Source organism: Megalobrama amblycephala, linkage group LG16, assembly GCF_018812025.1.
Source record: "Megalobrama amblycephala isolate DHTTF-2021 linkage group LG16, ASM1881202v1, whole genome shotgun sequence".
NCBI lineage: Eukaryota > Metazoa > Chordata > Actinopteri > Cypriniformes > Xenocyprididae > Megalobrama > Megalobrama amblycephala.
Genome location: NC_063059.1, coordinates 3,042,260 through 3,069,272, shown reverse-complemented (window position 1 = coordinate 3,069,272; position 27,013 = coordinate 3,042,260). Strand labels below are relative to the sequence as shown.

The following is a 27,013-nucleotide window of genomic DNA, read 5'->3' as shown; positions in this document are numbered from 1 at the left end:
AATTGATATGAGGGGTGTAACATGATTAGCTATAAAAGGGATGTCTTAGAGAGGCAGTGTCTCTCAGAAGTAAAGATGGGCAGAGCTGTGAAAGAGTGCATAAAGAGATTGTGGAATACTTTAAAAACAATGTTCCTCAACGTCAAATTGCAAAGGCTTTGCAAATCTCATCATCTACAGTGCATAACATCATCAAAAGATTCAGAGAAACTGGAGAAATCTCTGGACAAGGCCGAAGACCTTTATTGGATGCCCGTGATCTTCGGGCCCTCAGACGACACTGCATCACTCATCGGCATGATTGTGTCAATGACATTACTAAATGGGCCTAGGAATACTTCTAGAAACCATTGTCAGTAAACACAATCCGCCGTGCCATCTGCAGATGCCAACTAAAGCGCTATCATGCAAAAAGGAAGCCACATGGTCCAGAAGCGTCGTCATGTCCTATGGGCCAAGGCTCATTTAAAATGGACTGTTTCAAAGTGAAAAAGTGTTCTATGGTCAGACGAGTCCAAATTTGACATTCTTGTTGGAAATCACAGACGGAACAATATCTTATTATCATTTTCGCATAAGTATTTCCATAGATAGTTTTATCACACTGTACATATTGCATGATATGTTTACAGTGTGACTAAACCGTCTCTGGTTAAAACAACATTTGTGCTCATTAATACGGCAGATTTATTATTGACAGCATGTAGTTTCACGTTTTTAAGATGTTTGTCTGACTGCTGAAGATAGGATGTTATCTCATAAATTTGTTAAACATTTTAAAATTATTAGGGCTTAAAGTCAACTGGTTTTAGAGTAAACTTTGAGTTTGACCTTATTGTAGGTTAATATGTCCTCATTTATTATAAGAGGAAATTCAAAGAGGAAGATGGGTAACTGTCTACTCTTAAGCTCAATTACTAGCAGAACTTATGCTCATCATAAAAGGAAACGGGTTTATTTTTTGACATGTAACTGCTGGCTAGACTAAAATGGAACTGATCTGATCTACATGGTACAGTAACACTCATTCAGCTATAATCATTTTGCTGTATCTGACTTTCACTTGTAAGTTTTTCACTGTGAGGTTTACCACAGTCATGAATGTAGGTGGAGCTTTATGGTGTGAGAGACACAAAGAGCATCATCAAGAGTTCTGTCACACTTGTCAAAGCTGATACTGATCTTTAGAGTGACAGAAATCGAACATTTATATGTCACAGACCAAAAGTGAATCACACTGTAGGTGACGTGACTAAGTGCAGGAAAGATTAGTAATGTGGAGTCTTGGTTACTCCACGCGCAAGCTTGCAGTGGGTGGAGGTGTTTGGAGCAGCTTTCAGAGATGTTCAGTCTTTTCTTCAGGTAGGAGGACATTTTGAAGACACCACATGTGAGTTCAGCAAAGATTTTTGTTTGCATCATGTTACTCTTTATTGCATATTTCTCAACTTATTCTTGCGACATGGGACAAAACAGGGTACAGAAGTGAAAAGTTTATGTACTGTAGTCTACCAAGAAATTATGTTCAGAATTATTTACTGTTGCTTACACTTTCGGGAGCAATCACATGCTTCTTCCATTTTCGATAGAAATGTAAAAAACTGACATTTGCACCATAAGTGCATATTAAATAATACACACTGCAATGAGAACTATTTATTATAAATATTGATATTAAACATGGATTAAGAATAAACTGAAAAGACTGTCAAACTGTCAGTTCTTATTGATGACAGCTGAAAGGGCTGACAAAAAGTTATAGCCTATTAAATAAAGCACAAATTTCTGAACAACGTAAAGATGACTAAATACTAAAAGTTGTACATGGAAAAAGCAATCACACCACTAATTACTCGACATTCATTATGTTTTTTAAAACCCTGTAAAAATGTTCACTTCAAAGCCATTTAAATGATTCATTTATGTGTATGTGTGTATATGCCATGCTTGTATTATATGGTTATGTGTGTTAACGTGTGTGTGTGTGTGTGTGTGTACTCAGGAGGTCAGTGTGTAAGATTATGAAGTTTACAGCAGTGAAAAGTAATTTCATGGTAAGTTTCTGTTTCACAGAATGATATTTTTTTTCACCCAATGAATTCAAAATAATTTGTGCTCATTTTTATATTGTCAGAGGAAACCCAGCAATGTATCTCCCAGCTGTCAAAGTGAAAAAAACGGAAGAAGGCCTACATGCAAGCGTAATTAACATTTATCCATTCATCATCCATCCAAAGTGTGACCTACTGTGCCAGTTTTTTATAAAGACAAATTTAAGATGTGTAGTTTAACCCTGAACCTAATTCTAAACCACTCAACCTTAACCCATGTAGTTACCTTATATTCTTTCTTGGGTGAGTACACTGTAAGTGCATGTACTGTAAAATAAAGTGCATGTTTTAATGACTTTACTATTGTTTTAAAATGTGATAAATTGCAATAATGAGTAGCAATGAGCTTGTGTGTCCACATAGTGTGTTTCATCAGGCTGGAAGTGGCTGTTTTTGTCACAGCACATGGCCCTGTGTTTTCACAGTTGCACATCACAGGAGAAACTCCACCCCTAAATATGAAAAAAAAGAGAGAGAGAGACAATCTCTTTTGACTTTAGATTTTACTGCTGATAAAACACGTTCAACAACTGTTAACAAGGAACTACTGTATGACAAAGAAAGAGAGAACGAAAAGGCATACAAATGAAAATACAAATGATGTGGGCTTGGAGAGAAACAACATTTCACCATTTTCTTTTGTTTCTCTGTTTCTAAATATCAACAGGGTTACATCAACATAGTTAAAATGGAAGATCTTTTGCTGGAACAGATTTTCTGAACAGGTCCAGGGCTCTTCTGTTGGACCAATTATGATAAAAGAGTCAAAAGATGAATTCACAACCAGTGGGAACAGGTGAGAGATAGCACTGATACAATCCTCAGAATCACCATTTTGTTCCATATGCATTTTTTAAATATTTAATGCTTACTTAAACACCTTTTTTATTTCTCATAAAGAAAATGCTTCAAACACAGTACCCAACGGGGTCTCCAGGGATCAGACAAAAGTCCTGAGTCTACTGCAAGGTTTACGCTTGTGTCAGGATGCCTGGGCTCCCAAGAGCCCCTGGGACAAACATGGGGCTCACGCCGCTCTCTGGGGCAGACCTTCTGGGGTGAGTGCCTTGACTTTCTTTTTAGCAATGAACTCTAAAAATGCTGGGTTAAAAACAACCCAGGTTGGGTTGTAAATGGATAAACCCAGCAATCAATCAGCGGTTGTTTTGACCCAGTGGTTGGGTTAAATGTTTGACTAACAGCTGGACAGTTTTATTTAACTCAACTATTGTTTAAAAATGACTATAGTCTGGCTTAAACTGAACCCAAAATAGGTTGGAAATTAAAAATCAAACACATAATTAATAGAGGCAACAATAATAATCAAAAGGTGAACATTTATTTAATAACTGTTTATTGTTTTTATATATTATTTATTAAACCTATTAATAAATGTTAAATAAATGGTAATTTCCAACATACTGTGGGTTCATTTTAAGCAAGTTAAATCAGTCAAGCACTTTTAGTATGACTTCAAATGTAACTCATAATTCAATTGTTTGCATTACTTGAATTATTTTAGTTTCAAATTCTATAAAAGCTAGAAATTAATAGCCCTTATTATTAATACGGGTCACTGTGAATTTGCCAAGTAAGACATATGTTCCTGGAACCATTTGTGGTTCTCCAAAGAACCTTTCAGTAAACAGTTCTTAAAAGAACCATTTATTTCTTAGTGTGAAGAACCTTTTTCCACTATAAAGAACCTTGTGTGGAATTCCAAAGGGGTCCTTGATTATGATTTGACTTTTTTAACTTTAGTTAGAGTGTAATGTTGCTGTTTGATTATAAACAACATCTGCAAAGTTACGACGCTCAAAGTTCAATGCAAAGGAGATAGGCTTCTTTTACAGAAATTGCTTTTTCAGGACTACAACAAATGCTGGTAGGGACTACAATGAGCTTCTTCCTGGGTTTGTGACATCACAAACCCTAAAATTTACATAAACCCCGCCCCCGAGAACACGCAACAAAGGGGGCGGGGCCATGTTGGCTGCTTTAGAGAAGAGGAAGAGTTGTTGTAGTAGAGTGTTGTTGACATGCCGTCAATTCACGTTGGACTGCTTCACAAACGAGGGTCAATTCAACACAAAAGATGAACATGACGGCACATGCTAGTGGATGAGTTGAATCAACTCCACAGCAACTACATAAATTTATCCACTAACCATTCAGAAACGTCCTAAAAGTTGTAACTTCTTCCAGAGTCTCTCCATCAGTGTCGACTCCGGTTTGAACAATGTAAGGCTGAACACCGTTACTGACAATCCTCATTTTGGCTGCGTGAGATTCTCCAGCTTTGTTGTTGTTGAGTTGTTAAAGCTCCGCCCTCTTCTGGAAAGGGGGCGGCAGCAGCAGCTCATTTGCATTTAAAGGGACACACACAAAAACGGCGTGTTTTTGCTCATACCCAAATAGAGGCAAATTTGACAAGCTATAATAAATGATCTGTGGGGTATTTTGAGCTGAAACTTCACAGACACATTCTGGAAACACCAGAGACTTATATTACATCTTGTAAATGGGGCATTATAGGTCCCCTTTAAAGATTTTACATGGAACCATCAATGCCAAAAAAGAACCTTTATTTTTTAAGAGTGTGGCTGTAAGCCTAAACTTGACATAAACTGTAAACTTGTCCTTCAAATCTGATTGGTTGATTAAAATGTTGTTCCAGGATCAACAAAACTGTACTTGGTGAAATCATGTTCACCTATTATAAGTTTATTGAACAGCCTTTATAAAGCCATTTAGGTTTAGTCCTGTGAATTTCTTGTGTTGCTGAGCACTGTGCCTTCAGTATTATTGATGCTATTTTGTAAATAGTTACTATGGGAAGTCACTGTTCCCTTTGGTGAACTTGGACCCTGTTTAATAAAAGCCATTTCTTTGTCTAAGTGCATAGTGGACGCGTAATGTGCACTTATTAGGGAGAAGTTTATTCAGTGATTACCTTAAGGTAGTGGCAGTCATAATTTCCTGTTTATACCTGTGCCATAAAACAATTATTTTAAAAAAATCATCTTGTTAAAGCTTTAGTAACCTAACCAGTGCTGAGTACATAAGTTCTTGGAATAAACGAACCGTTGTTATGTTGCAGACAATTGCAGAAGTAGAGTTAGATAAGAGTGCATGATTTCAAGTGAACTTAAGGAGAGGCAGAGAGAGAGAGAGTAGAGCACTGGTGTCGTAAAGGACCACAGTATTGTAAGGTAAGATAAAGGACCATAATATTGTAAGGTGAGATCTGTTCTACAGTTGGTGAAAGTGATTATTTACAGTGTGTTGATTCAGAATGGTGGTATAGAGCCTTATGCAGTTTTACTTTGTTCATTGCTTTTGCTGGTATAAATGCTCATTCAACATGTAATGATTCAAGATAATACAATATCTATGTAATATAAAAAGTTCAAAATCAAGTTTTCCAGTTACTTCTTCTTAATCTCAGTTTTATCCTGACCAGTATATCCAAGGTTCCAGTATCGTACTTTTTAGAAGCGTCTGCAAACACTAATAGTCTGTGCCGAGGCGATTAAATTAAATGTGTGTAAAATAGTTTTTTCAAAGCTGTGAAAGATACTTCTATCGCCCCACATACTCTTACTCTTTATAATTCGTGAGTGATGTCAAAATGATCAAATATCTACACAACTTCTAAACAAGGTTCTTGTTGTTTATATGTTTGGGGAATTAATTTAAATGAAATATAACCGATGTGAATAAGTTAGCAGCATATTCATGATTGGTTTCAATAAACTAAACAGATAAGTAGCTCTCTCTGTCATCTATTTTTGGATTTTTTTTGGCACCTAACTTGTGTGTGCACTGACTTCCTCTTGTGAGAGAGTGCTTACCCACAAAGTGAGCGCTTCCTTGATGTCAATGCTGGTTGTGTCACATACAGTGAGTACGGAAAGTATTCAGACCCCCTTGAATTTTTCACTCTTTGTTATATTGCAGCCATTTGCTAAAATCATTTAAGCTCATGTTTTTCCCTCATTAATGTACACACAGCACCCCTTATTGGCAGAAAAACACAGAATTGTTGACATTTTTGCAGATTTATTAAAAAAGAAAAACTGAAATATCACATGGTCCTAAGTATTCAGACCCTTTGCTCAGTATTTAGTAGAAGCACCCTTTTGATCTAATACAGCCATGAGTCTTTTTGGGAAAGATGCATCAAGTTTTTCACACCTGGATTTAGGGATCCTCTGCCATTCCTCCTTGCAGATCCTCTCCAGTTCTGTCAGGTTGGATGGTAAACATTGGTGGACAGCCATTTTTAGGTCTCTCCAGAGATGCTCAATTGGGTTTAAGTCAGGGCTCTGGCTGGGCCATTCAAGAACAGTCACGGAGTTGTTGTGAAGCCACTCCTTTGTTATTTTAGCTGTGTGCTTAGGGTCATTGTCTTGTTGGAAGGTAAACCTTCAGCCCAGTCTGAGGTCCTGAGCACTCTGGAGAAGGTTTTCGTCCAGGATATCCCTGTACTTGGCCGCATTCATCTTTCCCTCGATTGCAACCAGTCGTCCTGTCCCTGCAGCTGAAAAACACCCCCACAGCATGATGCTGCCACCACCATGCTTCACTGTTGGGACTGTATTGGACAGGTGATGAGCAGTGCCTGGTTTTCTCCACACATACCGCTTAGAATTAAGGCCAAAAAGTTCTATCTTGGTCTCATCAGACCAGAGAATCTTATTTCTCACCATCTTGGCAAACTCCATGTGGGCTTTCATGTGTCTTGCACTGAGGAGAAGCTTCCGTCGGGCCACTCTGCCATAAAGCCCCGACTGGTGGAGGGCTGCAGTGATGGTTGACTTTCTACAACTTTCTCCCATCTCCCGACTGCATCTCTGGAGCTCAGCCACAGTGATCATTGGGTTCTTCTTTACCTCTCTCACCAAGGCTCTTCTCCCCCGATAGCTCAGTTTGGCTGGACGGCCAGCTCTAGGAAGGGTTCTGGTCGTCCCAAACGTCTTCCATTTAAGGATTATGGAGGCCGCTGTGCTCTTAGGACCCTTAAGTGCAGCAGAAATTTTTTTTGTAACCTTGGCCAGATCTGTGCCTTGCCACAATTCTGTCTCTGAGTTCCTCAGGCAGTTCCTTTGACCTCATGATTCTCATTTTCTCTGACATGCACTGTGAGCTGTAAGGTCTTATATAGACAGGTGTGTGGCTTTCCTAATCAAGTCCAATCAGTATAATCAAACACAGCTGGACTCAAATGAAGGTGTAGAACCATCTCAAGGATGATCAGAAGAAATGGACAGCACCTGAGTTAAATATATGAGTGTCACAGCAAAGGGTCTGACTACTTAGGACCATGTGATATTTCAGTTTTTCTTTTTTAATCAATCTGCAAAAATGTCAACAATTCTGTGTTTTTCTGCCAATAAGGGGTGCTGTGTATACATTAATGAGGAAAAAAATTAACTTAAATGATTTTAGAAAATGGCTGCAATATAACAAAGAGTGAAAAATTTAAGGGGGTCTGAATACTTTCCGTACCCACTGTATCTTAGATAAGTTCTTATATGTTCTTATATATCTTATATTCTTATATATGTTGTGATACAACATTCTCCACATTTTATCAATCCTCAGTGCTCTCAATATAACCTTTTGGTTTAAGGGGTCATGAAATGGATTTTTTAATTATTTTATGTTTCCTGAGGTGCATTTATAATGTTAATATGATTTTTGCCTCAAATAATTGTCCTACCCAGCTTTTTGCCCTCTGATTTGAAATAACTGACTTCATTTGCTTCAAAGGAAAACATATTTAAACTGTCTGAGTCAATCCCTATTCTGTATATAGTGCACTATGTGCCATGCACCATGTAGAAACTAGTAAATATGTGAGCTCTGTAAGAGTGTAGGAGTGGGCCGGACTTCAGATTCTAGAGAACATTTGATTGGACAGAAGATTTGACAAGAAACTGAAGTGCGATGTGATGTCATGAAAATCCGTGATCCATTTTAGCGGAAATGAGAGACTGTAAGATTTGAATGCTTATACCTGCAAAATGTGAATTTTGTCATTGTTTTTACAATAACTAACTTATTCATACTAAAAGCTAAAAAATCTTGATTTTAGGGAGACATTAAAAATAAACCGAATCCATTTTTTTTCTGACATCGAGATCTGTCGGCAGCTTATGGAAAGATTATGTTTTTGCACAGTCAGGAACAGCACAACATCTTTGTGGCATCAGTCTTGTTATCATCACAGTCTTATCGTAAACAACTACTAGATCGACCCGCTGCTCAACACCTGTGGGTGGGGCCAACGATGCGATAATGTAAAAGAAGGCATTGTTTTCTTGCCCCAGAGTACGCAGTCGTGATGTCTGTTCCAAAGCTTATTTACAGCTTGATTATATAAATACTTTTTTTTATTGATGACGAGGACGTTTTAAATTATGGAACTTACATGATGTAAAGACCTCTTATATGCCAAAACACCAAGGAAAATTTTATTTCTCATGTCATGAAATAATCTAAATGTTTCTTTCCACAGAGTTTCCTGGTGGTCCAAGGGTCTTTGCCTCAAGACCAGCTTCTGTGCGTGTCTGTAGGGGGCAGTGGGGAGCCGGTCAAAGAATTCCCCATCATAACCACTGGAACAGGTACTTCATCCTTGATTGATACTCAGATTTCATCATGAACTCAAACATTGTCGCTATCAACGTCTTGTCAACACTTGAAACAGCTATGCTGTCCACATTTTATAGCTGTGTACTATTACTGTATCAACTACTGTCCCATTTAGTTTTTTCCTTTTTATATATGATTTTATATGGGAAACATCAGCTAAGTTTCCTGAGATATGAAAGAGCGAAAAAGAGCTTTTTTTATTTTGCACGAAAGGAAATGAATGAGCTGTCAGGCAAAGTCAGGCATGATACAGATGTAAAGCATGCAGGTTTTCTACATTTCCTGTTATAAACAGACATGGGAAGTACACTATGGGGATCCATCCAGTTTATGCAGTGTACATGAGAAGTTTGTGTAAACTCAGTAGTTTCTGAGTTTCACAGTAGTTTCTTCTCCATTTGCACATGCAGTTCTAATTGACATCATGAACACTGCAGCTATCCTATTTCCTCATTACATCCGTGTTCTTTTGAAGTTCATGACTAGTCTGTCCAGTTTCCCTTTATGAGTCATATTGCAAGTGCAAGTGCGAAGTGACATGTCTTTTTTCTTTCACAGCGCTTCAACTGACAACGTCACATCTGGCTTTCCCTGATCTCTTTCAGCTGCTGCACTTCTACACGCTGAGCAGGTGGGGATGAGTTTCTTTTATCTAGCAGCTGTTGATAAGGTAGCATGTCTGTTTTTCTTGATAACAGGACGTTGTAACAGGAAGCTCTATCTGTGTTAGATAGTAAATTATGCTAAAATCTCCTATAGGGCAAGCAGTTGCAGAGAAAGAGAATGAGAATCTGCTTGTTTCCCTTACACCAATGATTAGAAGTGCTAAACCATATAAATAATGTGTTTTTAATGTGTTTCTTTAATCTGGCATGTTCTTTCAGGGATGTTTTACCTGTCTGTTTGTTGGTTCCTTCATGGGTTTACACCCTTAACAATCTACCAGATCATCTTGTTCCTCTGCTTGGTCCAAGTTAGTGCTTGTCCTGTCATTCCCCATTCTCTGTGCTACACTATAAATCTGCTGTTGTGTCAGACTCTCTGAGCTTCAAGGGTTTTGTGTGTTTGACTTCCAGAGACCTGGCTGTGTCCCTCCTCAGATCTGCAGGCTAACAGTATGACTTCAGAAACACAAGACACTGCAGAAATGCCAGAAACAGTCCTGTGCACCATACAGGTGATACAGACCATCTCTGCTCTGCTTTACTTCTCTAATGTTTTCCATTTCACAATGTTTCCTCAGTAATAAATAAGTGATATACAGTGCCCTTCACAAATATTGGCACCCTTGTAAATATGAGCAAAGCTGGCTGTGAAAATAAATCTATATTTTTTATCTTTTTTGATCTTTCATTTAAACAAATTCACAAAATGCTAACCTGTCATTGAAGTAAAACAATCGAAAGTGGGGGGATAAATGTTTTTCTCTAGTTCATGTTGGCCACAATTATTGGCACCCAATTATTGCAACCTCCTTTCGTCAAGATAAAAGCTCTGAGTCTTCTTCTATAATGCCTGATGAGTTTGGAGAACACCTGACAAGAGATCAGAGACCATTCCTTCATGCAGAATCTCTCCAGATCCTTCAGATTCCAGCTCCATGTTGGTGCTTCTTCTCTTCAGTTCACTCCACTCATTTTCTTTAGGGTTCAGGTCAGGGGACTGGGACGGCCATAGCAGAAGCTTCATTTTGTGCTCAGTGACACATTTTTGTGTTGGTTTTAATGTTTGTTTTGGATCATTGTCCTGATGGAAGATCCAACCACAGCCCATTATTGGATTTCTAGCAGAAGCGGTCAGGTTAAGATTTTTTATCTGTTGGTATTTGATAGAATCCATGAGGCCATGTATCTGAACAAGATGTCCAGGACCTCCAGCAGAAAAATAGGCCCACAACATTAAAGATCCAGCAGTATATTTAACCATGGGCATGGGGTACATTTTATACATGTGTGCACCAAATCCATCTGGTGGGTTTGCTACCAAAAAGCTCATTTTTTTTTAGTTTCATCTGACCATTGAAGCTGGTCCCTTTTGAAGTTTCAGTCATGTCTGACTACTGAATATGCTGGAGATTGATTCTGGATGAGCGAGGAGGACTTTTCTTGAAACCCTCCCGAACAACTTGTGGGGATGTCGGTGCTGTTTGATCTTTTTTTAGGCTTTCTGAGGCTCAAGACTCAACTAATCTCTGCAATTCTCCAGCATCATCCAGTATGTTACTTTAGTTGATTGGAACTTAATTATTGCTCTGATAGTGGAAATGGGGATTTTCAATGCTTTAGCCATTTTCTTACAGCCACTTTCTATTTTGTGAAGCTCAACAATCTTGTGTTGCACATCAGAACTATACTCTTTGGTTTTTCTCATTGTGATTAATGATTAAGGGAATTTGGCCTTTGTGTTTCCTCATGTTTATACTCCTGGAGGAACAGGAAGCCATGGCTGGGCAATTTCATGCTCCTAGTCACCCTGGTGTGCAAAAAACAAAACAAAGAAAACAACGTAAATATGAATGGGAATATACTTCAGCGATATTTTACTTTCTCCCCCTTTTGATTTTACTTTATACTTTTGAAAGATCAAAAGGATAAACAATACAGATTTATTTTCACAGTCACCTTTGCACATATTTACCAAGGGAGCCAATATTAGTGGAGGGCACTGTAAGCTTGTGCTCAAATCAGAACTGAGAATGCTTTGAAATTATAATTCCAGATTCTCGTGTCCGAATCCTTTTGCTAGTTTAACGACGGGAAAAAAATGGACGGCACACCAGGTGCATGGTCCAAAAGGATTATACCTATTCTCTTAATGGTGGAAGACTGAACGATTCTCCATAGAGAGGAATCCTTTTATTTTTTATTGTTAAAAATGTGTGCTGCTGTACGTCCCTGTGTGTGTAACAAGCAGAGTGTACGCAAGTTGTGCACCCACCTATAGGTACATATTACTAACATATCCTTTAAATAACAAAATAAATATTGCACCATTGACTTTACATCAGGTTTCAGTTAGTCAATGGCGCAGTCATTTTCAGTTGCCTCAAAATAGCAACACGCCAACAATGCACCTGAACACACCTCGTTTTCAGACCATTTAAACAATGCTATTTAAACAATGTGGCGCTGGACGTGAAAATGATAACTGCATCGGGCTGAAACAAGCAAAAAAACACTGTTTTTGGTGTATGATAGGGCCCTTAATGTTACATGTTACATCTACTTTCTGAAGTATAAATTATGCGCAATTACAATCCATAGCATAAGCAACATGCGAATAACCATAAAGCTCTAACCCTTAAGTAAGTCCGTGCTATTAATTAATATTACTTAGTCCTTGTTTGTGTTATTACAAGGACATCTTAAAATAAAGACAATGACAAAAAGTTATCAAAACCATTATCATTCATCAAACCAAGACTTACTGAAGGGTATATTTTGTCCAAACATCAATTTATGATGCTAGCAGGTGCTTTAATGTAAGAAGATCCCCAAACCTCTTCAACTTCACAGTGCTGGGTAGTAACTGATTACATGTAATCTGGATTATGTAATCAGATTCCAAAAATTAAGTACTGGTAATTAGATTATATTGCATTTTAAAATACTCATAATCAGACTAAAGTTACTTTCTTATTGATTACATGATTAGACGTTATATATCAGTAACTGGCTACAATTTTTAAGTAATCCACCCAGCACTGACTATGGACAAAGAAGTTGAAATTTACCACCACAACAAATGTGTCCAACTGGATCTCTTCTTTTTAATTTGGCATTTGTGTTCATTTTTTTTCCCACTTCTCTAGTTGAACCACAATGATTAACACTTGTTATATTCTATAAAGTCATCACCAATGGGGATGTGATCTTCAAATTATTTCTGTTTGTTGGCAGGTTACAGCCGCCAGTGGTGCCCTGTGCTTCATCAATCCCTTGTACCTTCAAGAGCACGGGGATGATTGGCTTACTCGTTCTTCATCCAATCCAATCAATCGGTCCAATCAGGCGAGACAAGCGGTTGAGTACCACAAGAGTATGGGAAGGGAGAGGACTGAAACAGAGGTCACTTACACTAGCCGAGGACAACTCTAGCAGTTTTGACCATGACAGAGGTAGTGTTGGACTTTTTTTTTTATTTAGTTATATGATTTCAGGCAATTTAAGTATTATTTATATACTATTATGATATTTTCAATTAGCTTTTATTTTTATATTTTTAGTTTTCAATTATTGTTTTTTTTTTTTAAATTTCAGTTTAAAAAGTTTTTTTAAACCAAATATTTTATTTGAATTCAGCTTTATTTCAAATAACGAAAAAGACTTTTTAACGGAACCAAAAAAACAATAGCTGCTTTTCCACTAGGGCTGGGACAATACATTGATTCTCAATTCGCGATACAATGCATCTGGGTCGATTCTGATATTTTCCGAATGTATTGCGATCCTCTCTGGAATCGATTCTAAGCATAGTTTTTAACAGCAGATGGTACTGCGTGCTTTAGACACATGCATAACGTTACTCTGCTTGCTTTCCAGTTCCTTTACACATATCACCTAAATATAAAACAATCATGAATAAAGTTCGAAAAGGTTGAAGTGAATTACAAGGGTGTTCGTAGTGGGCTGTTTACATTAAAGGTGCCATAGAACATCTTTTTAAAATATGTAATATAAGTCTAAGGTGTCTCCTGAATGTGTCTGTGAAGTTTCAGCTCAAAATACCCCATAGATTTTTTTTATTAATTTTTTTAACTGCCTATATTGGGGCATCATTAAATATGAGCCGATTTAGGCTGCGGCCCCTTTAAATGCTCACGCTCCCTGCCCACGGAGCTCGCGCTTGCCTTTAACAGCATAAACAAAGTTCACACAGCTAATATAACCCTCAAATCGATCTTTACAAAGTGTTCGTCATGCAGCATGTCTAATCGTGTAAGTACAGTGTTTATTTGGATGTTTACATTTGATTCTGAATGAGTTTGATAGTACTCCGTGGCTAAAGCTAACATTACACACTGTTGGAGAGATTTATAAAGAATGAAGTTGTGTTTATGAATTATACAGACTGCAAGTGTTTAAAAAATGAAAATAACGACAGTCTTGTCTCTGTGAATATAGTAATAAACGATGGTAACTTTAACCACATTTAACAGTACATTAGCAACATGCTAACAAAACATTTAGAAAGACAGTTTACAAATATCACTAAAAATATCATGATATCATGGATCATGTCAGTTATTATTGCTCCAGCTGCCATTTTTCGCTATTGTTCTTGCTTGCTTACCTAGTCTGATGATTCAGCTGTGCACAGATCCAGACGTTAATACTGGCTGCCCTTGTCTAATGCCTTGAACATGAGCTGGCATATGCAAATATTGGGGGCGTACATATTAATGATCCCGACAGTTACATAACAGTCGATGTTATGTTGAGATTCGCCTGTTCTTCGGAGGTCTTTTAAACAAATGAGATTTATATTAGAAGGAGGAAACAATGGAGTTTGAGACTCACTGTATGTCATTTCCATGTACATGTATTTAACTATGCCAAGATAAATTCAATTTTTAATTCTGGGGCACCTTTAATCTCGCATCATAAAAGCATTCTGAGCCGAGGTGCAAGTGTATTTTAACCACTTACATGACTCAGCCAAATGCACATGCGCTCTCCAGCTCTCTTCTTCTTGAGCATTTGAGTGTGCGGTTAAAAACTAGCCTTTTTAACATCTGCTGTTAAAAACTAAGCTCAGAATCGATTAAAGAGACAAAATATCAGAATCAATACAGAATCATTGTATCGAGAATCAATGTATTGTCCCAGCCCTATTTTCCACTGTTGGGTCAAACGGTTCTTGTTGCTTAACTTTTCCATTTTGTGCCCAGTCGGTACAGATATGGTTACATTTTTGTTTTGGTTACTGTGGGATGGCTGAACCAAGTTCAAGTAGAAGTATAACTGGAACCGTTCCTTACTGTTCTTAGGCCCTGTTTACACCTGGTATTAAAATGTGTTTTGGTCAATCGGATCACAAGTGAACAACTCTAAATACAGGGCTAATCAGGGTGTAAAACGTTTTGACCTTGTCCACTTTCGACCACATCCAGAGGTAGGCGAAAACGCGAAAACGACCAGATTGGGCAGGGCCCAAGAAGCCTTCGGCCTGATGGTGGAAAAGCAGCTAATGTTTATATATTACAATAGGATGTGCTGATAAAAAGGAGGCTGTTAGAAAGTGTTATGTAAGTTCACGTCTTTGTTTCTTCTCAAAGGATCATTTGAGAAGAGTCCAGTCACCCCATCTACCCCAGGCGGAGTTGTGCTTCGAAGGGCGAGTAACGCCAGCACGGAAGACCCCCTAAAAAGAGCAAGCATAGACTCCATTCAGAGCCCTCTCCCTCAGTCGCCACACCGTGTGTCATGGATAGAGGACAAGATATGGCTGAATTCCTCTCTGCTTCAACCGCCCTGCTTAGAGCTGGACTCGCTGTCAGTCAGCAGTATAGAGGAAGAGTCTGAAGCAGCTTCAAGCCCGTCCCCATCCCTACATTCGCCCCGCTTCCATTTGGCAGATAAGATGAAGAACCGCCTCTCGGCAGTGGGTCAGGCTCTAGGTGGGCTTGTGTCGCCACAGCGAAGACTGAGTAAACGGGTTCAGGAGATGGCGGAACGGAAGGGTGGGGCTTTTGCAGATGCTGTCAGGGGATTTGTAGAGCAAACTCTCACAAGTGGAACCACTCCTGAAGTGACCTCCACCGAGATGCTGCAGGAAGTGCGTTCGGCTCTCACTGCCCTGAGGGAAATGCTGTTTGATTGTCCAGAGATCCAAAGCATCACAGACAGCTTTGGAGACACTTCAGATTTTGAGCTGGGTATGACCTGGAGATGAGTTATAGGCATTATAATTAAATTTCATTATAATACCTGAGTTCCTTTTTAAAATGCTTAACGCACATAACTTTTCAGCTTATCTGTATTCATTTATCAACAAATACAATTGATTTACAATTGAAGGTAACACTTTATTTTGATGGGCAACTTTAGATATCCTACTAACTATAAGTAACTTTGCAACTACATGCCAACTAGCAGTCAGAGTATTAGTAGACTGTCTGCTTAATATCTGCTGACACTTTATTTAGATGCGCCCCAACAGACATTCACTGATAAGTAACTACATGTCAACTTATTCTTCAAACCCCAACCAAACCTAACAGACTACTAATACTCAATGACTGCTAGTTGACATGTAGTTGCAAAGTTACTTAAAGGGGTCCTTGATTATGATTTCACTTTTTAACATAAACAACATCTGCAAAGTTACGACGGTCAAAGTTCAATGCAAAGGAGATATTTTCTTTTACAGAAATCGCTTTTTCAGGACTACAACAAACGACTGGTAGGGACTACAACGAGCTTCTTCCTGGGTTTGTGACATCACAAACCCTAAAATTTACATAAACCCCGCCCCCGAGAACACACAACAAAGGGGGTGGGGCCATGTTGAGCTGCTTTAGAGAAGAGGAAGAGTTGTCGTAGTAGAGTGTTGTTGTCATGCCGTCATTTTACGCCGGACTGCTTCACAAACGAGGGTCAATTCAACACAAAAGGTTAACATGACGGCACATGCTAGTGGATGAGTTGAATCAACTCCACAGCAACTACATAAATTTATCCACTAACCGTTCAGAAACATCCAGTTTCATTCTAAAAGTTGTAACTTCTTCCTGAGTCTCTCCATCAGTGTCGACTCCGGTTTGAACAATGTAAGGCTGAACACCGTTACTGACAATCCTCATTTTGGCTGCGTGAGATTCTCCAGCTTTGTTGTTGTTGAGTTGTTAAATCTCCGCCCTCTTCTGGAAAGAGGGCCGGCAGCAGCAGCTCATTTGCATTTAAAGGGACACACACAAAAACTGCATGTTTTTGCTCACACCCAAATAGGGGCAAATTTGACAAGCTATAATAAATGATCTGTGGGGTATTTTGAGCTGAAACTTCACAGACACATTCTGGAGACACCAGAGACTTATATTACATCTTGTGAAAAATGGCATAATAGGTCCCCTGTTTCCACCTGGCATTAAGATGTGTTTTGGTCAGTTGGATACAAGCAGATACCAGGTGGAAACAGGGCCATAGTTAGTAGAATGTCTAAAGTGGACCATCGAAATAAAGTGTTACCCAACTGAATTTCTCTATTGGACATAATAGGTATGCCTACACAATGAATGTGAGCTTCATTGTGGGGGGGAGGGGGTATGTCTTTAATAATAATAATAATAATAATAATAATAAACATATATATGGTGCTTCAGTACATACAGTAACTATCTAGCAAGAATTACATATACAGTAGTAACAATTCTTTTATTCGCCTCTACTAAAACCAAATGTATTCACAAATCTGTTTTTTTTTTCTGCCTTTAGATGCTATGCTGGAGCTTGCCTTACATAAAGTAGCTTTGAAGCCAGTTTACGCTCATCTTTACGTGTGTCTAAAGACAGCCCGCAGGGATGACGGCACTCTGCAGCGTTTAGAAAACAACAAGAGCACACTGGAGAACCGCAGCCCGGAGGAGCTGGAGGGCGCAGCCGGGGCCGGGGTACCTGATTCCAGCATGATGGAAAAGATCCAGCAACGCTGGACTGCAATGCATGAGGCCTACTCACCTAGTAAAAAAGTTAACACCCTGCTCAAAGTCTGCAAGAATATCTACCATAGCATGAATGCTAATGCTAAGCCCGGTGAGTGAAGTAGACTACTGTAGAAATGCAATGCAGACTTTCTGGATTCTCATGGTCAGTGTCAGTCTGTGGGTCATTCCACATTCCACTTCCTCTGAACTGTTTACATACTCCCAATGACTCCCCGTTCCATATAACCAACAATTCCATAGTCAGTGCTGGGTAGATTACTTCAGTTACTGATTCCAAATTACACGGCAAAATTGTAGTTAGTAACATAATCCATTTCATTACACATTTAGTTAATGTTAATGTAATCGGACTACTTTTGGATTTCTTTTGACCTAACTCATTTATCACATTGACTTGAATACGATAATCTTGTATCATATTGATATAAAAATGCACTTCATCAACATGAAGTGCATTAAATATTACATTATATCTGGGTTTCCCAGATTGGGGTTTGTGAGTTTAATGAAAAGCTATTAAATAATTAATAAAAAAAAAAAATAATAAAATAAAATAAAGAATTTTAAAATAAAAATAATCAAAATACAACACTAAGTAGAAGGGAACTGCTTGTAGTAGGGAGAATCAATGAATTATGAATAATTTACTGCCATTGTGAGAAAATTATGTAATCAATAAAAAACTAACTGTAGTTTATATTGTAATATAAGTTTTATTTTTTCCAAATTCTGTTTTTTCCATTTTAATTTTTTTTGGACTCCATATTAATGGTTAAATTAAATTTTAATAATCAAAAAGCAAGTCTAATTAATTGAAATCATTAAACTTATACAAAGTTTAACAAAAATTAAATTTTTGGGGCCTATGAAATACGTATTTTATTTATTTATTTTTTTTTTTTTTCAAATTATGTTTTATTTTTAACAACTCTGTGTTTTCTGTTTTAAGCTTTCTGGATTCCATTTTATTTGTTTAATAACATTTTAATAATCAAAAAGCATGTCTAATTAATTGAATTCATAAAAACAACTAAATTTATTAATCTTTTAGGGCCCTACAATAATAGGGCCTTAGGATTTTTTTTTTTTTTTTCCCCAGAAATTCTGTTGTGTATTTTAATTTTTCTGGCAATCAAATTAAGGCATAAAACAATTTAATTTATCTTTTAATCATATGAAATAAAAAAAAAAGTTGCACAACAGCGCTTTACTGTTAAAATTTAAAACATGGAAGAAAAATTGTGATTATTCCTTAAAAAATAATGTTTTAATAATAATTTATTATTATTATTAGTGTATTATTATTACATTGAGATGTAGCTGCTTTCTACTGTACATTATATTTCTGTCACAATTTCTTCAAGTTAAACCAGATTTTTTATTTGCTGTGAAGACCTTTGAGTTTCTGTGTGTTTATGATATGAAGATAGTTTTTTTTTCTGCAATGAAATGGTAAAATGTTCATGAAGTGACTCTGGAGATGAAGTTCATGCATTCATGTCCTCATATAGTGAAGTGGCAGAGGCTGAAAACACTGCGAGCGTCACGCGTGCCTCAGTGTGTGTGGGAAATGAAACCATGCGCCATTCATTCACACAGAGACAGAACACGCAGTATTCACGTTTAAATAGTCTATTTGCGGTTTAATATTCACAGACACTAGTCAATATCATGATTTAAGTGTACTGAACTACTTTTTGTTTATTCATAAAATATTGACAAATTCTGTGACATTCTGCGTTATACAGTAAATTCCGTTTTTATGACTGGATTACATCTGCGTTTTCTGCAGCACGGAAATCATAGGCACTAGATTATGAATATTTTAAAATGCAATGTAATCTAATTACAAGTATTCAATTTTTGCAATCTGATTACATGTAATATTTACTACCCAGCACTGTCCATACATACCCATATAGCTATGATTACCGCAAGGCACTTAAAAACATTTGAATACCTGTGTCATTATCAGGTAGAAGATTTGAATATGTTGATTGTTTTGTGTCAGGAACGGTTTTCGGGGCAGATGACTTCCTGCCGTGCCTGACATGGGTGTTGCTGCGTAGTGATGTAGCTATACTACAGGTTGACACTGACTACATGATGGAGCTGCTGGACCCCATGCAACTACAAGGAGAGGGTAGGGGATACACACACATTCACACTCATAAACAGTATTTACTGTACAATACTAGTTTAATGTGCAGTGACATCTAGAAGTAAGTCATTGGTTGGTTGGCTTCTTGATGAGGGCAAACACTGTGACGCTGTGACTGTCCAACATATCAGCTTCTGACTCAATCAATGGCTGTTTGTCTGAAACAAGAGGGTCTATATTACCTGTAGAGATCTATCCATTGGCATTCTTATTCATCTCAATGGAAGGACAATCCCAATCCTTTTATTAGCGACTATCCTGAACTGTGTCATCAAAGGCACTTTACACTTTTCTCATGCTTATTTTTCTGTTTGAATTGATGGATGGCGAATCATACCATAGACCATCACTATGGACTATACTGTTCCTGTAAAGGGTCAGTTCACTCAAAAATGAAGATGATCCCATAATTTACTCACCCTCAAGCCATCCTAGGTGTATATGACTATCTTCTTTTGGTCAAACAAGCTTTATAATGGGAGAGAATAGCAACTGAGATTTTGAAGCCCAAAAAAGTGCATCCATCCATCATAAAAGTAATCCATACGGCTCCAGGGGGTTAATAAAGGTCTTCTGAAGTGAAGTGATGGGTTTTTTGTAAGAAAAATATCCATATTTAAACCTTTATAAACTATAAATATAATTTATAAAATTATATAAAATATAATTATAAACAACCCCCAACTTTTTCTAATTCTTCACATCACGTCATTTCAAAATGGCAAAATATATTGAGAGCAGCATGAATAATAAAAACATGAATAATATTTTATAGAAAACTATTATGGCAGTCTTCATCTCATGTAAGCGTACAGCATGCAGGTGACTGTTCAAAAAAAAAAAAACACATTTGGCACCAAATTTCCGAATGCACATAAGTCATAGGGATTTGAAAAACATGAGGATAAAAGCTTTAAAGAATTAAAACATATACTAAAATATGTAATGAATTTTTTTGTAATGAAAGATAATTTATGCTGCCTTCACATGCTAATTGGAATTATCATAAATATGAGTTACAAACTGGACATGAGCGTCCTCTCAAGTCGTATTTAACACTGGGACAGTGTTGCCAAGTCCATGGTTTTCCACTACTTTGACACTGTTGCCACGGGTTATTATTCATGTTCGCGGGTTGAAGCGAACCCAAATAACAAGATATATACTGTAGCCCTTGGAATGCGAATATTACCAGGGGATCCCCCTGAAATGCAATTTTTGCTAGTTTTGGGATAGTTTTGAGTAGTGATTGGGTGGGTTTTGTTGTGAAAACCTTGTAACCGTGCACTGAGAAGCTCTGGGATAATTTTGATACCTAAGTTCCCGAGTTGGGTGGGACCAGTCTTGCCAATTGGGCTACTTTAACACTGTTGCCGTGAGTTGTTTTTCATGTCCGCAGGTTGAAGCGACCCCAATTAACATGATATTTAGCCCCTGGAATGCTAATTTAATCAGGAGAACCCTGCCAAAATGCAGATGTTACCCCCCTGAATGCAATTTTTACCGAGGGACCCCCGAAACGTGATTGGGCTAGTTTTGGTTAGTAATTGGGTGGGTTTTGTTGTGGCAACCCTGGACTGGGAAGCTCTGGGATCATTTTGATATCCAAGTTCCCAAGTTGGGTGGGACTTATTTTACGCGATCATCTCGTAAACGATTGGCCCTCTGGCTTGTCAATCACTGCCATGACGTTCCTTGTGCGAGACGTGCGCGGCTGCGCTCTCCAGTAACTTTCCACACTATACAGGCGCCGCATGCAATGTTTTTGTCAGGAGACAGGAGTAACAACTGCAGATTATGAGTTACCTGCGGTGAGTCCGACATAATGAATCCACTAACACGACACAGCGAATGTCGGTGGTAAACACTCGTGTTCCAATACTCGTGCACGAGTTTTGGGAGGCGTTCCTTCGAAGGAGGGGGTTGTTCTTACGCATGCGCTCATTTCAAAAACTCACTAACAGTCTTTGGTTTCTCAGTCAACGAAAAGATCCTCTTTAGCACCTTTAATTGGGTCCCCGATTGGGCTAGTTTTGAGTAGCAATTAGGTGGGTTTTGTTGTGAAAACCTGGCAACCCTGGGTGGGACATAAACTTTAAACATGGCTGAGGGGAGAACGATTGTTGCTGTGACTGCTATTCTTCATTAGTTTTTTCCACAACAGCTACATCACCTTGTCTTGTCGTTGAAGTAGAGCATATTTACAAACCCGATTCCAAAAAAGTTGGGACACTGTACAAATTGTGAATAAAAACAGAATGCAATGAGTGGAAGTTTCAAATTTCAATATTTTATTCAGAATACAACATAGATGACATATCAAATGTTTAAACTGAGAAAATGTATCATTTTAAGGGAAAAATAAGTTGATTTTAAATTTCATGGCATCAACACATCTCAAAAAAGTTGGGACAAGGCCATGTTTTCCACTGTGTCGCATCCCCTCTTCTTTTTATAACAGTCTGCAAACGTCTGGGGACTGAGGAGACAAGTTGCTCAAGTTTAGGAATAGGAATGTTGTCCCATTCTTGTCTAATACAGGCTTCTAGTTGCTCAACTGTCTTAGGTCTTCTTTGTCGCATCTTCCTCTTTATGATGCACCAAATGTTTTCTATGGGTGAAAGATCTGGACTGCAGGCTGGCCATTTCAGTACCCGGATCCTTCTTCTACACAGCCATGATGTTGTAATTGATGCAGTATGTGGTCTGGCATTGTCATGTTGGAAAATGCAAGGTCTTCCCTGAAAGAGACGATGTCTGGATGGGAGCATATGTTGTTCTACAACTTGGATATACCTTTCAGCATTGATGGTGCCTTTCCAGATGTGTAAGCTGCTAATGCCACACGCACTCATGCAACCCCATACCATTAGAGATACAGGCTTCTGAACTGAGCGCTGATAACAACTTGGGTTGTCCTTGTCCTCTTTAGTCCAGATGACATGGTGTCCCAGTTTTCCAAAAAGAACTTCAAATTTTGATTCGTCTGACCACAGAACAGTTTTCCACTTTGCCACAGTCCATTTTAAATGAGCCTTGGCCCAGAGAAAACGCCTGCGCTTCTGGATCATGTTTAGATATGGCTTCTTTTTTGACCTGTAGAGTTTTAGCCGGCAACGGCGAATGGCACGGTGGATTGTGTTCACCGACAATGTTTTCTGGAAGTATTCCTGAGCCCATGTTGTGATTTCCATTAAAGTAGCATTCCTGTATGTGATGCAGTGCTGTCAAAGGGCCCGAAGATCACAGGCATCCAGTATGGTTTTCCGGCCTTGACCCTTACGCACAGAGATTGTTCCAGATTCTCTGAATCTTTGGATGATATTATGCATTGTTGATGATGATAACTTCAAACTCTTTGCAATTTTTCTCTGAGAAACTCCTTTCTGATATTGCTCCACTATTTTTATAGAGACACTGCCACTCTGAGAGGCTCTTTTTATACCCAATCATGTTGCCAATTGACCTAATAAGTTGCAGATTGGTCCTCCAGCTGTTCCTTATATGTACATTTAACTTTTCCGGCCTCTTATTGCTACCTGTCCCAACTTTTTTGGAATGTGTAGCTCTCATGAAACCCAAAATGAGCCAATATTTGGCATGACATTTCAAAATGTCTCACTTTCAACATTTGATATGTTATCTATATTCTATTGTGAATAAAATATAAGTTTATGAGATTTGTAAATTATTGCATTCCTTTTTTATTCACAATTTGTACAGTGTCCCAACTTTTTTGGAATCGGGTTTGTACATGTATGGATAATCATTTGAAGCATAATATATGTTTTATACACAACAAAAATAGCCTGTATTTGATCGAAATTCCAGAATTGTCAGCAAGGTGACTAACTAGATAATGCAGTGAATGTTTATAGCCTTTGGTTGTATATGAATGGGATGCTAAATATAATAATGGTTTTAAATTATATTTTCCCAATAAATATGCAAGAATAAAACTGATGTCCTTCATGATTCCCATTCCTTCCAAAAACAAAGCGCTTGAGTGCAACAAGCTCATAATCACAGCTTCAGAAGTGGAAAATAGGAAACTTCAGATAGCACATGAAGGCATTATAGCATTAGAATACTCAAACGAATGACCGTCAATGAAAGTTTGGCCAAGGAGGCGTGTAGTAGTTTAGTAGTTTCATTAAAGAACTGCTTTCTCTGTCTTTCTCTCAGGTGGCTACTACCTTACGTCTCTCTACGCTGCCCTTTATTACATTAGCAGCTTCCAGCCTCGTCTAGCGAAGCGGCAACTCAGTGCAGAAGCACACAAGTCTCTCAGCCAGTGGCACCGCAGACGCACACTGCACGGCAACCAGTCACGCCACAGCCGAAACCGCAGGACCATACGGAGGCACGGACCGGCAGAGGGAAGCCGTAGAACAACGGAGGACGTGAACTGTTTAAATGAGAGCAAAGAGTCCAGCAGTCTGACTGACGTCGAGCCAGCCATCCATAGCATTCAAGAAGCAGTGCAGGGTTTGGATGAAGAATTAGAGGCTGTGACAGAAGAAGAGGAGGGAAGTGCAGATCCAGAACAAATACAGTTAACAGAGACATTGGACCTCACCAGTCCTGAAAGAGGGGATGGAGAGTAAGCTGGAAAGAAGACAACTGAATTTCACAGGATCCTAAATTAATACACACGTGGTATTACAGAACTTAACATTGGACTGATGCTTCTAAAAGGCAAAGCCATTTACTCAGATGATACCTCAAATCATGCAACTTAATGCGAAGAGTTCATGCTATTGCTTTTCTAAGCAATCAGGATTATGATTTTCACTTGTTAGATCATAAAATGGGTTAAAAATTCCCATAGACTTACTTTGAAGAAGGGACTATAGCAATAGCAAGAGTCCTAGAGTAATGCATTTCCTTTTTCAGTACAAATTACTCATGAACCTGTTATCACAAAACAAATTGTATATAAAGCCATATATATATATATATATATATATATATTACTGTTCAAAAGTTTGGGATCAGTTTTGTTTTGTTTTTTTTTAAAACACTTTTCTTTTTTTTTTAGAATTCTTTGATGAATAGAAAGTTCAAAAGAACAGTATTTATTTGAAATAGAATCTTTTGTAACATTATAAATGGCTTTACTGTCACTTTTGATCGATTTAATGCATCCTTGGTAGTGTATAATGTTACAAAAGATGCTGTTCTTTTGACCTTTATATTCATCAAAGAATCCTGAAAAGAAATTGTGCACAACTGTTTTCAGCATTGATAATAATCATAAATGTTTCTTGATCATCAAATCATCATATTAGAATGATTTCTGAAGGATCATGTGACACTGAAGACTGGAGTAATGATGCTGAAAATTCAGCTTTGGATCACAGGAATAAATTATTTTTTACAATATATTCACATAGAAAACTATGGAAGAGGATTAGGGCCAAGCAATAATAAAAAAATAAAACCATTTAGAGATTAAAGTTGTTAAATTTCGAGAAAAAACTCGTTAAATTTCGAGAAAAAAGTCAAAATGAAATGTTGAGAATAAACTCATTAAATTACGAGAAAACAGTCGTTAAATTATGAGAATTTAACGACATTTTTCTTATAATTTAACGAATTTGTTCTCGTAATTTAATGACTTTTTTCCTCGTAATTTAACGAGTTTATTCTCAACATTTTATCTTGACTTTTTTCTCGAAATTTAATGACATTTTTCTCATAATTTAATGAATTTGTTCTCATAATTTAACGACTTTTGTCTTGTAATTTAACAAGTTTTTTCTCGTAATTTAACAAGTTTATTCTCAATATTTTATCTCGACTTTTTTCTCGAAATTTAACGAGTTTTTTCTCGTAATTTAACGAGTTTATTCTCAACATTTTATCTCGACTTTTTTCTTGAAATTTAATGAGTTTTTTCTCGTAATTTAACGAGTTTATTCTCAACATTTTATCTCGACTTTTTTCTCGAAATTTAATGACATTTTTCTCATAATTTAACGAATTTGTTCTCATAATTTAACGACTTTTGTCTTGTAATTTAACAAGTTTATTCTCAACATTTTATCTCGACTTTTTTCTCGAAATTTAACGAGTTTTTTTCTCGTAATTTAACGAGATTATTCTCAACATTTTATCTCGACTTTTTTCTCGAAATTTAACGAGTTTTTTTCTCGTAATTTAACGAGATTATTCTCAACATTTTATCTCGACTTTTTTCTCGAAATTTAACGAGTTTTTTTCTCGTAATTTAACGAGTTTATTCTCAACATTTTATCTCGACTTTTTTCTCGAAATTTAACGAGTTTTTTTCTCGTAATTTAACAAGTTTATTCTCAACATTTTATCTCGACTTTTTTCTTGAAATTTAACAAGTTTTTTCTTGTAATTTAACGAGTTTATTCTCAACATTTTATCTTGACTTTTTTCTCGCAATTTAACAAGTTTTTTCTCGTAATTTAACAAGTTTATTCTCAACATTTTATCTTGACTTTTTTTTCTCGAAATTTAACGAGTTTTTTTCTCGTAATTTAACGAGATTATTCTCAACATTTTATCTCGACTTTTTTCTCGAAATTTAACGAGTTTTTTTCTCGTAATTTAACGAGATTATTCTCAACATTTTATCTCGACTTTTTTCTCGAAATTTAACGAGTTTTTTTCTCGTAATTTAACGAGATTATTCTCAACATTTTATCTCGACTTTTTTCTCGAAATTTAACGAGTTTTTTTCTCGTAATTTAACGAGATTATTCTCAACATTTTATCTCGACTTTTTTCTCGAAATTTAACGAGTTTTTTTCTCGTAATTTAACGAGTTTATTCTCAACATTTTATCTCGACTTTTTTCTTGAAATTTAACAAGTTTTTTCTTGTAATTTAACGAGTTTATTCTCAACATTTTATCTTGACTTTTTTCTCGCAATTTAACAAGTTTTTTCTCGTAATTTAACAAGTTTATTCTCAACATTTTATCTTGACTTTTTTCTTGTAATTTAACGAGTTTTTTCTCGTAATTTAACGAGTTTATTCTCAACATTTTATCTCGACTTTTTTCTCGAAATTTAATGACATTTTTCTCATAATTTAACGAATTTGTTTTTGTAATTTAATGACTTTTTTTCTCGTAATTTAACGAGTTTATTCTCAACATTTTATCTTGACTTTTTTCTTGAAATTTAATGACATTTTTCTCATAATTTAACGAATTTGTTCTCATAATTTAACGACTTTTGTCTTGTAAATTAACAAGTTTTTTCTCATAATTTAATGAGTTTATTCTCAACATTTTATCTCGACTTTTTTCTCGAAATTTATCAAGTTTTTTTCTCGAAATTTAGCAACTTTAATCTCGAGATGGTTTGATTTTTTTATTATTGCTTGGCCCTAATCCTCTTCCGTAGAAAACAGTTATTTTAAATTGTAATAATATTT

At 37.0% G+C, this 27,013-nt stretch overlaps 1 protein-coding gene across 1 annotated transcript; it reads left to right on the top strand.

Moving 5' to 3' along the window:
• Nucleotides 1-532: 532 nt before the first annotated feature.
• Nucleotides 533-24,613, top strand: rinl (Ras and Rab interactor-like). The gene is given in 15 exon segments (XM_048161897.1): nt 533-1,390; nt 2,003-2,054; nt 2,135-2,201; nt 2,779-2,907; nt 3,012-3,169; nt 8,635-8,743; nt 9,330-9,402; nt 9,656-9,744; nt 9,848-9,948; nt 12,671-12,741; nt 12,743-12,888; nt 15,049-15,648; nt 17,207-17,524; nt 19,448-19,579; nt 23,783-24,613. Coding segments are annotated over 12 exon segments (2,244 nt in total). The 5' UTR covers nt 533-1,390; nt 2,003-2,054; nt 2,135-2,201; nt 2,779-2,882; the 3' UTR covers nt 24,205-24,613.
• Nucleotides 24,614-27,013: the final 2,400 nt, after the last annotated feature.